At 42.6% G+C, this 14346-nt stretch overlaps 1 protein-coding gene across 1 annotated transcript in view; it reads left to right on the top strand.

The window, feature by feature from the left end:
- PRDM15 (PR domain containing 15) overlaps positions 1–13882 on the top strand; it is a 60623-nt gene extending 46741 nt beyond the window's left edge. The window contains exons 21-23 of the mRNA XM_015413768.1: positions 10549–10629; positions 11732–11941; positions 13094–13882. Coding sequence (XP_015269254.1) covers positions 10549–10629; positions 11732–11941; positions 13094–13573 — 771 coding nt within the window. The 3' untranslated portion in view covers positions 13574–13882. The remainder of the gene's footprint in view (positions 1–10548; positions 10630–11731; positions 11942–13093) is intronic.
- Positions 13883–14346: the final 464 nt, after the last annotated feature.

Here is a 14346-nt window from a genome sequence, read left to right as displayed (position 1 = left end):
GACCATTCTGGCACCATTCTGTTGTTATTTTTAGCTATTTTATTTTTCTCTTTAGCTATTTTAATTAGATTTTAAATTGTGCAGTTACGTCGTCAACTGCCCTGAGCTCTGTGAATTCAGAGGAGGGCAGTATACAAATCTAAATAATAAATAAGACCCGTGAATAGCAGCAAATTGGTATACAGATAACAAAGGCATTAACAACCGATGTGAGAACTAAGTTTGAGTCCAGTTGCTTTACTGTAGCGTCTCCAGAAACTTTGGAGCAAAGTAGGCTTGAGAAAAATTGGAGGAAAGCCAAGGAAACCCTGGGAGATGCATGTATGCACCATGGTGCTGTGGGGAAGCGGAGGGGGGGGGGAACACACACTTTCCAACAGCATTAATCCTGGTCAGATAACTAGGGTTACCACCTGCAGGTTGTGGCAGGAGCTTTCCTGGGATTGCATCTGATCTCCAGTCAACAGAGATCAGTTCACCTGGAGAAAATGGCCACTTTGGAAGGTGGACTATATGACATTATATTCCATTGAAGTCCCCGCCCTCTTCAGGCTCCACCCCCTAAATCAAGAACCAAAAAGGTTAGTTACAAACCAAGTATAGGGTCAATTACTAAAAACAATATATATAACCCAAGTAATATCAAAAATACACGTGTTTACTGTCAAAGGGGTAAAAACATTTATGGGCCCAACTGTAGCCTCATTACAGAATAAAAATACTATATACACAAGTGGGAACTATTTCAACCTGATGCGTTTTGGCACTAATAGGACTTTCTCAGTGGTCAAGCAATATTTGTACATAAGGGCTCACAATACAATAGTAAAATGATCTAATACTAATACGATACAATAGTAAGACAATGAGCTCTGATCAGTTGTTTGCACCTGTATTTTCTGGACTAAAATTGGAAGGCATACAATTGCAACCTTACTCAGCACGCATGCATCTGACTGTGGCACAAGGCTAGACTCCAGGAGGCCTCATAAACATTCTCCTGCCCTGTGTAAATTGATCTTTATTATAAAGCTCCTTTTTTGGTTCTACATCAACTTGTGAATTGTTTTACTATTATATCGTGAGCCTTTATGTACAAATATTGCTTGACCACTGCGGAAGGATTAGTAGGGCCAAAATGCATTGAGTCAAAATAGTTCCCACTTGTGTATATAGTATTTTTATTCTGTAATGAGGCTACAGTTGGGCCCATAAATGTTTTTAACCCGTTGACAATAAATACATGCATTTTTGATATTACTTAGGTTACATATATTGTTTTTGGCCCTATACTTGGCTTGTAACTAACCTTTTTGCTTCTTGATTAAAAAAAATTTGGGGTTAAGTTTGTTTCCCCTCCTTTCTTTCCTCCACCCCCTAAATCTCCAGGTATTTCCCAACCCAGAGCTGGCAACCCTACGGATAACCCATGTCGAAATGTCCTATGTCAAAAGAAGTCCAAAGTAACAAAACCAGATAGGGGAAGCAGCCACTTGGGGGCAGTAATTTGTGACATTTAGCATCCATGAACACAATCGCTGCTTCCTAGAAGTGGTGAGTCACAGTGCTTATAGTTCTATATATATTCTGCTTTAGATGTTACTTCCTCCCCAGAGCTGCTTATTCAGCACTGACATCTGAACCTTCCTGTGTTGTAATTAAATGTTGTATGGTAAGCAGCTGCAGAGGAAAATATTATACAATATTTGTTTCTGCTCATGTGGCATTATGGCTGCTCTTGTGCAATGCTGTCCATTTTGAAAAATATAAACATATATAAAATCTTAAATAGTTAAAGCCTTGTTATGAGCAGCTGGTTGTTATTCGGCCACTAATACTCATGTTTCCTTACATGTCTGACATATGTTTCCTTGACTTATTCCAGGAAACTTAGAGGAGCATTTTAGCCTCGAACAACTGTGTGAGGTAGGCTGTATTGGGTGAGGGCTATGGCCAATGTTCCCTCTAAGCTGTGGAGTCTTGTGAGGAAAAATTCTGCTTTGTGAGCTACTGGCATTAAAGTTCTGAGCAAGCAACATGGCTACTGTATAACTTAGTTTGCTCTGGAGCCATCCTTCTTGAGCTAAGACAAAAATGGGTGAGCTGGAGGCTAAAAATCTCTGAGCTAGCTCACACTAACTCAGCTCAGAGGGAACACTGGCTATGGCTCAGTGGTGCAGTATCCGCTTTGCATGCAGAAGGTGTCAGGTTCAATCCTCAGCTTTCCAGTTAAAAGGATGTGTTGAAGGACCTCTGAGACCAAGATGCTGCCAATCAGAGTAGACACTGATGATCTTCATAGACCAGGGATCTGATGGTATAAGGCAGCTTTGCTTGTTGATGTGCAAGACTCGATCAGATCCCCACAGTGAGCTTCATGGATGAGAAGGAATTAGAAGCTCAGTTATATCATCGAGTATCTTCTATGCAGGCACACATGAGGACTGCGCATGAGGAGGCCTGCCATCGGGTAGGTCTTTATAGCTAAAAGGTTCCAGGGGGCGCTGCGCGCCAGAGCCAGAAGCTAGTTCCCACCCAGGGACCACCTGCTGCTATGCAGCAGCATCCTCACCCTCAGTTCCTCTTTTGCCGCTGAAGAAGAAGGTTGTGTTTTCTGGAGTCTCCAGCTATAGACCCAAACCAACAAACATAACCTCTCTCTGATCCATTCGGCTGAAGGGCACAGTGTCTCCACATGTAAGGCCTGACAGTGCATCACCTCTAAAGCACGGGGGGGATAGAGCGTCAAAACTTAAGGCAGCATTGTGGGAGAAGGCCCTTAAAGTCTCAGAGCCCTCATTCAAGTCGGCCCCAGACAAAGCGCCCAATTCCATGTCTTCAGAACAACACATTTGGCTCCACTTCCTGGATCCATGTCTCACACTTCCCTCTGCCTCATTGTGCCTCTTTTGAACCATCGGCCAAAGAGGTTAAAGGCAAGGACAAGGAGAAATGCAAATCGGCCTCCCAGCAAAGTGCTACCATCTGCACTCCCAAGCCTACTCCAACCTTGCAGAACTCCATCTCGGGGTCTGAGATCCCCACCCATTTTTATCTTGTATGGGGATATGGGTGCAGGCTTACCAGCTGGTCAGGTTCTGAATGAGTCTAATCTGGAACAGATGGCCACAGTGATGTGGTCTCAGCCTCAACCACCTATGTGGTGGCCTTCACACCTATATACGATGTCTCCAGGATGTATGGATAAATGGGGTGACAACTTCGCAAGTCCCAGGGATGTGAGTTTATATCATTACCATCATTGGGTGTCATTTTGCCCACCTTCAGCAACAGTTGTGCACAGGCTGTATTCTCCTATACCTGCAGTGAGGGGTGAAGAGGCAGCAGTCGAATCTCATGGATCTGACACAACATCATATCCAAGCCCAGACAAGGGGGTAGGCAAGCTGTCTCCATCATCTCCCACAGAAGATCTCTGATTGTTTGGAGAACAGATGATTCGCATGGCCCAGTCCCTCAAGACATAAGTCATTACCTTGGAGCACAAACCAAAAAATGATACTGATTCACCTCTACTCAGAGTACCCCGGCATTATTGCATTCCCAGTGTTGGAGGGCCTTGAGGACCTTATGCAGGAACTGTGGCAAAAGCCTACATCACTCCAGCCTACCTCGAGAAGAGTACAACATTTTTATAAGATCAAAAAAGAGCAATTTAACTACCTGATGATTCATCCTCCACCGTCTTCCTTGAGGATGGAGGAGATGCAGCCCAAAGGCTTCCAGGACTACCACCTCACTCCCACAGATAGAGAGGAAAGAAAACTGGGTGTTCTGGGTTGGAAACTATATTCCGCAGCAGCTTTAAGTTTCAAAATCTCTAACTATGAAGCCATTATGACTGGCTACCAGCAGTTCTTATGGGACAGAACTCTACTGTTCCTGGAACTCCTGCCAGAAGATAAGTGCGTCCCCCTGCTAAGGCTCTGTATACTGAGGCTTTAAACTGTCTAAGCAGCAGATAAATGCGGGATGGCATTCTGTGGATTCCACTGTGTGGGTCATGGCAAACTTCATTGTGCTCAGAAGCCACGCATGGTTAAGATCAGTGGTGTTACCTATGGAGACCAAGCTTAAAGTTGAAGACTTATCTTTCTAAGGTTCCACTGTCTTCTCTGCCAAGACGTACAAGACTCTGTCCCTGATAAAGAAAAACAAGCAAACAGCTAAGTCCCTGGGAATGTCACAATTGTCCACATTCCAATTTAAGCAGAGGTCCTTTGTGAGACAGTCCTGGCACCTGTATCAACGGGACTACTGCTTTTCTGGCTCCTCAGGGCCTCAGTATCCTACTCCTAAGCCATTTACCCCACAACAGGGTTACCAAAGGCATAAGGGTTTCAGACAACCTAGGTCAAACTAGCAACCGCCTGCTTCCAAAAAGGCAACCTCATTCCAAAAACCACCTTTTTGACTAGGTTCCCTGTCAACCCCTGTCAAATTCAGGGACAGGCTAGCTCAGTTTTTGTACAGCCTGGGAGACTATTACTTCGAATGAGTGGGTTGTGTCCATAGTTAGATTTGGCAGATTAAAGTCTATTTCCCCTTGAACTTCACCTTTGCGAGTATCCAACCAGGAAAATTCTTGTCTTGCCCAGGCTTTAGCTTCCCTAATTGATAAGGATTCAGTCAAAGAGGCCAGATGACCATCTAGCCTCTGTTTGAAAACTTCCAAAGAAGGAGAGCCCACCACCTCCTGAGGAAGCCTCTTCCACTGAGGAACTGCTCTGACTGTCAGGAAGTTATTTTTAATGTTTAGCCGAAAACTCTTCTGATTTAAACCGATTGGTTCTGGTCCGATCTTCTGGGGCAACAGAAAACAACTCTGTACCTTCCTCTAAATGACAGCCCTTCAAGTACTTGAAGATGGTTAACATATCACCTCTCAGTCATCTCCTCTCCAGGCTAAACGCACCCAGTTCCTCATAGGACTTGGTCTCCAGACCCCTCATTATCTTTGCTACCCTCCTCTGGACACATTCCAGCTTGTCTATATCTTTCTTAAATTGTGGTGCCCAAAACTGAACACAATACTCTAGGTGAGGTCTAACCAGAGCAGAGCAGAGCGATACCATCATTTCACGTGATCTGGACACTATACTTCTGTTGATACAGCCCAAAATCGTGTTTGCCTTTTTAGCTACCGCATCCCACTGTTGACACATGTTCAGTGTATCTGAAGAACAACTAAGGGCATACCAAATTGCTTGAGAGCCAGTTTGGTGTAGTGGTTGAGTGCGCGGACTCTAATCTGGGAGAACCAGGTTTGATTCCCCACTCCTCCACTTGCACCTGCTGTCTACTAAGATCCCTATATCCTTTTCGCACATACTACTGCCAAGACAAGTCTCCCCCATCCTATAATTATGCATTTGATTTTTCCTACCTAAATACAGAACATTACATTTATCCCCATTGAAATTCATTTTATTTGTTTTAGCCCAGTTTTCCAGCCTGTCAAGATCATCCTGTATCCTGACTCTGTCTTCTACTGTATTTGCTACCCCTCCCAATTTAGTATCATCTGCAAATTTAATAAGCATTCCCTCTATTCCTTCATCCAAATCATTGATAAAGATGTTGAACAAAACAGGTCCCAGGACAGATCCTTGAGGCACTCCACTTGTCACTCCTGTCCAAGAGGATGAGGAACCATTAACAAGCACTCTTTGGGTGTGATCTGTCAACCAGTTACAGATCCACCTAACAGTCATAGGATCCAAACCACATTTTACCAATTTGTCAACAAGTATATTATGTGGAACCTGAACAAGTTCCTGAACATGAGGTTGTCCTTACAACAGACGCTTCACTCTTCGGTTGCGGCACCCACTGTGAAGGATTGTCTGCTTGGAGTACTTGTTTAGAAGATGAGAAGCTGCTGCACATTAATATTTTAGAGAAGAAGAAGAGATTGGATTTATACCCCACCCTTCACTACCCAAAGGAGTCTCAGAGTGGTTTACAAACTCCTTTCCCTTCCCCTCCCCCTCCCCACAACAGACACCTGTGAGGTAGGTGGGGCTGAGAGAGCTCTGACAGAGACTGCTCTTTTCAAGAACAGCTGTGCCAGAACTACGGCTTGTCCAAGGTCATCCAGCAGGTGCAAGTGGAGGAGTGGGGAATCAAACCTGGTTCTCCCAGATTAGAGTCCGCGCACTTAACCACTACACCAAACTGGCTCTCAAGCAATTTGGTATGCCCTTAGTTGTTCTTCAGATATCCTTCAGAACCGATCCATCCTTGTCCAAATGGACAATACAGTTACAGTGTTTTATTTAAACAAGCAAGGAGGTACAGGTTCCAGAGGTCTATGTCAGGAGGCTACTCTAGCATGAGAGATGGCACTGAAGCTCAGTGCTTCCATTCAAGCTATCCACATCCCTGGGAGTTTAAACACAGAAGCCAACAGGTTGAGCAGGGTTGGCACACTCCGTCACGAATGGTCCATAAAGACCACTTACGTGGAACAGATTTTTACCCTCTAGGCGGTTCCAGACATTGATCTATTTGCAATGAGAGAGAAAAAGAAGGCTGCAAAGTTTTGATCCTGAGAAGGAGTAGGCATTGGTTCCCTAGTGGATGTGTTTCAGCTGCATTGGCAGCAAGCCCTTTTTTATGCATTCCCTCCATTCCCGCTCCTTATCAGAGTCTTAGAGAAAGCCAGAAAGGAGAAATCAAACATGATGCTGGTAGGACCCTTTTGGCCTCACAAAAAATGATTTCTGGTCCTTCTAGAGATCTCCCAGGACCAGTTTCTCCCCCTGCCAAATCAACCAGATTTAATCAGCATCAACCAGGTGTTTCATCACTATGCCTCAGCCTGATGGAAGCTTCAGACCTGATACTTTTGCAGGAGGTTAACGATGTTCTCCTGCAGTCATGCAAGCCTAACACTAGGAAATCCTATATGTGTAAGTGGAGGCAAATGTAATGGGAAGGACATGTCTCCAGGTAGTGCCCCACTGCAGGTAATGTTTGAATATTTATTGCACCTGAAGACTAAGGGTCTGGTGTTTTCCTCTTTGAAAGTCCCGGGCGGGGGGGGGGGGGCATGGTGGCTGTCCTTCTGGTCAGCTGCACCTCTCCTGCAACTCTCACACTCTCCTGCTATCCCCAGTGGAAAACAACGTTTTGCTCTTCAACGAACAAGGTAATTTTGTAAAAACTTTCAATGCTAGGCATGGAAAGAACCAGAGGAAAAAACCCACCTTATAAACCGCCAAGGAAAGACTTTGCTCACTTGGAATAATCAGAACATTTCTTTGCTGGAAGAAATGGCGGCAGCAGGAGGAAAGTTAGACCAAAGCTACCAGGCTCCGATTACACAGGCACTAACAGAAAGAATCCGCATTTCAAATTGCCAGAAAAGCGGCTGATAATTTGTCGGAGTTACAAAAATTTGAAAAGTGGGCTAAGAACAAAATCATTCTTCAGGAGACCAGGTTAAGAGAAAGAAAAGTGAAACTCCATGGAGTTTTCTCAAACTTCTGCGTGACAGGAAATCTTAAAGAGGAATTAAACAAATGGCTCCTGCAGACTCTTTCGATCGGTGGAAGATAATCACCTTGGCCTTCCAAATCAACATCTCAAAAAGAGCCCCTGAAGGCTTCGCAAGACATAATTGTGGAGTTCAAGGAACTACAGACTAGAAACAAACCTTTTAAAATAGCATGAGAAAAACAAGGACTGGCCCTTGAAGATACGTGTGTTTTTGTATGCTAATGTTATTCCAGAAGTGCTTATCGCAAGACAAAGACTATGTGAAACAGCAAAGACATTGAGAGAAAAAGAGATTCCCTACAGATGGTTAGCGCTCGGCCACCTGGTTTTGTACTGGTGGTCAATTTAAATAATAAAACATTCACAGCACATAATGAGATGGGGGGGGGAATTAGTGGAAGCTGTTATCAAACTGAAGGAAGAAGGCATTTGAAGGGAACAATGTGGTCTGGCATTGATATTTAGGTTATAGTGTGACTATGAAAAAATAACTGAAAGTTGGGTTTATTAGTATAAGAGTAGACTTGGATTCCTAATATGATTAAGCAGAATATTATACAAGTGTTAAATGTTAGATTAGTGCACTAAGTGTTAGATTAGGGTATAGCAAGGAGGTGAAGACTGTGCCCCCCTCCCAAGACCTCCGAATTTAGGGGGGGGTTCCTCCTGCTGTAGAGATCTTCTCTATAGCGCCCATAATTGGAGGCAAACCCTTTCAACTTTTCTTATCAGGAACAGAAGAAGATGGATAGTAGTAGTAACTGATATAGGAATGAACTGAAGATTATGGAATGTATCATGGTTAATTATAAGTTTTGGGGAAAGTTGTATGAGGACCCAATAAACGGATAAGATAGGGGCATAAGAAAAGAGGAGGAATTAAATGAGATTAAAAAGGAGTAGGTTGATGAAATAGTAACCTCAGGAGTTTTTCTCTCTCTTTTTTTGTTTGGTTATTACTGGTGTTAAAAAGCAGATCAACATGATGGGTAATGATTTGTGTGTATGTAGATTGGATATACTCAATAAAAAATATGATATCAAAGAAAGTTCACCTGGCTGCTGTCTCTTGCTGTCTCAAGGAAACTGAGGTGTGATGGGTCATCTCCCACCATTTATCCAAGAGGTTTCTTAAAGGGCTAGGTAATCTTTGCCTGCCCTGGAATCCTTTAGTGCCCCAATGGTCTCTATCAGTTGTGTTAGCACAGTTTATGCTGAAGCCCTTTAAACCCCTTGCTACATGTTCTTTGGCAGAGCTTTCTATGAAGGTGTGTTTCTTAGTGGCTGTTACTTCAGCCTGGAGAGTGAGTACTCTTCAAATTGATCCTCTGTTTTTGCAGACATATTTTTGGCAGACATGACATTGGCAGACATATTTTTCCCCGAGAGGGTAGTCCTTTGCCCTAGCCTTAGGTTTCTCCCTAAGTTAGTTTCCAGGTTCCATTTATCCTAGGATATAATTTTACCCATGTTCTTTCCTTTACTGAGCTCTGAAAATGAGAACTCATTGCATTCTTTAGACATTAGAAGGATGCTATTATTTTACCTCAAGAGAACGCTGGAGTTCCACTGGGAAAGAGCCCTCTTTATCTGCTTTAGTGGCCCTAACTGTCAGACCCTTGAGTTAATCCACTCTAAGTCTAATAGTCTTTTATGAAAGATCAAGGGTTAGGTATTGTAGGCAAACGGTCAGTGTCCCATAATGTAATAGTCATGCAGTGGGCATTCATTCTCTCCCCTCTTTCGCTCCCCCCCCCTTCATACTATATAGCACTACAAAGTTTATCATTCAGCAACAGATGTTTTCTCCAAGGATGAGAGACTCTCTAACGGGCCAGACACCTTGAGGCCGTTCTCATGGGAAAGTTGTTACAAGCAAGCTAATCTAATTTTTACAACACATACACACAGATATATTGCATTCACACTTACCCCTCCCATCCCTCGGAATTTATGGCAGAGAGGGCTAGAAAGAGATGAGACCAAATGGTCGAAGTGGCCCAAAAGTGAAAGTAAACTACAAAGGCGGAAACAACTGAAACAAATGAAGACATTAGTCAACATGACAATCAGCGGAGCCCGATTCTGACACTAGCAGAGGTAGGAGAGCATCATCTCAGACCCTGTCCCGATGGATTGTCAGGGCCATTAGAGAGTGCTATTGTCGGGCCAGGTTACCATGTCCTTTAAACATTCATGCCCATTCCACTAGGGTTCTAGTAGGCTTCTTCAGCAGCTTTCCTGGATGGAGTGCTGTTGACGGGGATCTGCAGAGCTGCCACCTGGTCGTTGGCAGACATATTCATGCATCACTAAACAATGGACCTGCAGGTGAGACGAGAGGCTCAAGTGGGCAAGGCAAGTACTTCAATCACTGTTCAAATAAGGAGAGCATGCCCCACCTCCTGGTAAGTAGCTTGCTAGAATCCCCATGTGGGACTGCACAGAAGATCGATGATGAAAACAAAGTTGCATCTACCTGTAACTATTGTTCATTGAGTATCTTCTGTGTAGGCACACATACCCTCCCTCCTGCCCCACTGCATGCTCTTGCTTTGGCAGCGCTAGAGGTACTGAGAGTGGGGGTGTTGCTGTGCAGGAGTATGTGGTCCCTGGAGAGGAACAAGCTTCTGGCTCTGACGTGCAGCACCCCCTGGGAGCTTTTAGCTATAAAGACCTATTTGATGGCAGGCCTGCTCATGTGCAGTCCCCATGTGTGCCTTCACAGAAGATACTCGATGAACAATAGTTACAGCCAGGTAAGTACGACTTTGTTTTCTCATAACCACACATGGCATTCTGGCTATTATGTCACATCAGCTATTGTAAATCATTTATTTAGTCAGTCCCTTTATATGCCACCTTTTTCAAAAATGCTATATGATTTATATGGCATAAGTTATTTAATGGCCCTAAATCTGTTGTACTGATATGACCAAATGAATATAAAATAAATCCATTCACATGGTGATACATATTAATCCTGCTTCAGATGATTAATTCCTTAATATATTTTATTTTTAGGTGCTTTCAGTTAGGATCGATGACTTAGAACAGCTCCCAGAGACCACAACAGTGGACGCTTCTTCTATAGGGATTGTACAGGTAAAATTGATCTGAGTCAAATGTGATTTTTTTATACAACATCCTGTTCCTTCTCCTGTATGTTTTAGACATTTTAACAGTGTAAAAAAGGGATAAGAACTGGATTTCTTTTATTAATTTATTAAATATTTATTAAAATAAGTATTTCTCATTTTTGTGATTGAAGAGATACCTTTGAACCTATAATATCAAAAGCATTGCTTATAGCTTTTGTGCCATATAGAATGCCCACCAATGGCAAGCAGTTTTGCCATTGAACAGCTGCTGAACAACGTAAAAGCATATCCATAACTCATAGGATCAATCAGATCTTTTAAAATTTTTCTGGCGCACTTTGCATATGTCAGTTACAATACCCAAAGGATTATAATCCATTCACACCACACCACTTCCTGGAAGATCATTTCAGTCTGTCCTTTATGAGATCAGTATGTTTGTGAAAGTATTCAATGTGTTCATCTCCCAGGTCATCATAAGAACTGTAGCCTGAACATTTCTTTATTTCCAATAGTCCAGTAAGCCAACAGTCTTGGACAACGTAAATCACTCTAATACCATCCTCTGGTTCCACCCTTGCATTAAATCCACTGCAGCCAAAATTTTTGCCACAGCCAGCATTATAACAAAATCTGTATTAGGTAGCAGAGAAGCCATGGAAGTGGAAGAAGCACCAGAAATAATTATTGGCTGAATCCAGAGAGGTCACCAACACACAGTCAAAAAAGATACGAGCTAAAGAGTTTGGATATTTTGCTACAGAATGCTGTTTCTCATGGTCGCCTAGGAGCAATGGGCATGATGGGTTCTTCCAGAAAACTGACTTCTAGGTGGAGTTCAATGTGACATTGCTAAAGTCATGGCTTGTCCTCTTGTTTGTTGTGCTCTGAACGTAGTTAATTTTTTTCCAGGATATATTGACTTTATCATGAGGTAATGCTTCAACAACTTTGTGGCAGCAAACGAAAAAAAGAAAGTACACTTTGTGGTTCCTTTGCTGATATAAATAATTCACAGTGCCAGCATATTTTTACATGGAGACATAATAACTCTAAGCTGACCAGATCAGTGATATCGTATGTTATTGAAAACTCTGTCCATGCAGCCAGATCTGTCTCTGGAACAGGGAGAGCTACCAGAGGGCAAGCATATGAAGACTCATAAACGTGGCCATAAACGAAAGCATAAACCAGGGGAAGAAGAGGAAGTCCAAGTGCCTGAGGACTCTGCCTTCAGCGAATATACAGAAAAAGAAGTGGAATTCACAGGAAACGTAGGGGATGAGACCAATTCAGCTGTGCAAAGCATTCAGCAGGTAAGTGCCATTTACAAAGGGATTGGGAGAGATGATAAGTTCAAAACGGACTGCTGGAACTATTAAAAGATTCTAACGAGTGTATGGAGCTTGCTTTGGGCTGTTGATGTGAACTTGTGTAATGCCCATCATTATGCTGAATGGAGGACAGCAAGGGATCCATAAAAGTCATGCCGTGTCTGAATGCAAGTTCCCTCTCAGTAGCTAAATTCATTCCCGTGTGAGAAAATAATTGCCTGCATTTTGTGAACATCCACTAGGGAGGGGCAGATTTGCTTCCTGTTGTTGATCCCAGTGACTCTGGCATTGTGGGGAGGGTGGTGGGAAAACCTTTGCCCCCATCCTTCCAGAATCTCATACGTAGCAACATTTTCTTCTACAAAAGTCAAAGCAGTTATTAGCTATGAAATCAGGCTTGCCCCTGCCTTTGCATAGCTGTATTATCCACACAGATCTGCCAGCCTCTAGGTCCAGTGACCCAGGGCTCTTGATAAGACAGTGAAACCTAATGTTCATCCCATCACTTACCCTTTAATTCCAGCTTTATTTGAAATTATGCTGCTTTATTTGCCGGTTTCCATTTATAAGGAATGATGAGGTAAATTACAATTAATAGTATCCTCTATTGCTACAATGATGCTTTTAGTTTTATGTAGTGGATCTTGATTAGGTTCATGGAATACTATCTAGACTCTTTCATATTATTGCGAGTCTTACCTTTTACAGGAAATGTACTAAACTGAATCAATAATTCTACATAGATTGTTTATGACATCTCCATCAATGGTGAACAGCCTTTATAGGTCACAGTTCCCATGAAAATTCACATTCAATCTACAATTTATAAATAAATGTATTAAGCACAGTGATCAAGAAAGACTTCTAACCCTCTGGAACAATAATAGATATTTTATAAAGGTCAAAGGAAAAATTTTCTTTAATCATATTAATCTCCTATTTGCATAACATAGCTTTGACTCTATTCTATTTTAATTTTTGAGCTTCCTTCTTCCTTATGAGACAGTAATTCCCTTTATGCCATCCACGGGCAAAAATATAGTCAAGGCTGTGTGTCACCCATAGTTCATTCTTTTGTCCTGATTATTTGCTAATTAAAGCAATTTTTAAAATTTCAATTGTCTTTGTCCTCAGGTGGTGGTGACCCTTGGCGATCCAAATGTCACAGCACCTTCTAGCTCTGTTGGTCTGACCAATATTAGCGTCACTCCCATTACCACTCCAGCGGGGACTCAGTTTACAAACCTACAACCTGTGGCTGTAGGCCATCTTGCGACTCCTGAACGCCAATTACAACTAGACAATTCCATTCTCACAGTGACATTTGATACAGTCACTGGTTCTGCCATGCTTCATGGCAACCGTCAAAATGATATCCAAATACAGTCGCAGCCTGAAGCAACAAACCCTCAGTCAGTGGCTCACTTTATAAACCTAACAACTTTGGTGAACTCCATTGCTCCCTTAGGGAGCCAGATATCAGAACAGCATCCCTTGACGTGGAGAACAGTGCCTCAAACAGATGTCCTGCAGACTCAAACCCAACCAGCACAACCACAGACAGGGCAGCAGCAGGTTCCAACAGAACAGCAGCAGCAGATGTACAGCTACTAATTTGTACGTGAAAGAAGATTCCAAACTGTGAATTGGCTTGTATGAGCCCAGAGGCACTTAGCAGAATCAATTGCTGGATACCGAACCGAAGTGGAAGGAACGAGCGTAAACAATGACATATAAGCTGGTGTTGACACATCAGTTTGACATACAGTGGCCTTGAGAGTCTCCTGTTCTACAGACACCACCCCTGTTCATACAGAAGGTGGTTAGCCAGCCTGTATTGGTTGGTTTGGAGTGCTGAGGTCTCACAGGGGGATTGTAATACCTTTGATAAACAAGGTAGAGAAATAAGAAAAAGAAAATACAGCTGCAACAGATTCAAAAATCTTAAACCAAACAGGTTTAAGTATAAAAGTCACAGTGAGCTAGGATTCACTAGCCTGGCTACAGGATGTAAGAGCATAGTTGAGCAGAAATAAACGCTTTGCTTTTTCTAGCTTAGACAGTCCTGTATTTAATGGAAAAAAATAAGTGGGTGGCAGTAGGGTGGGAATTGTCTGTGATGTGAAATGTACTTCATTTAATTAATTGTTTCCATTATGGTGAAAGAGAGATGCTTCTCTTTAAGTAAGTCAGTTGGGGGGACCTCAGCTGAAACAAGTAGCCAGTCTGATATTAGAGCAGCATTTATGGTCTTATAATAAAAATTAAAACTTGCTTCAAGCTTATGGTGGATGAAACTCCTATAAAGTGATAGACTTATTCCCAGAACTCTTTTTTGAATAAAATTACATTTAGTTAATAGGCCTGCAGAGCAGTACTTCCCACTG

This window comes from Gekko japonicus, unplaced genomic scaffold (genome assembly GCF_001447785.1).
Source record: "Gekko japonicus isolate JY-2015 unplaced genomic scaffold, Gekko_japonicus_V1.1 scaffold803, whole genome shotgun sequence".
NCBI lineage: Eukaryota > Metazoa > Chordata > Lepidosauria > Squamata > Gekkonidae > Gekko > Gekko japonicus.
This window is presented reverse-complemented; position numbering and strand designations above follow the sequence as displayed.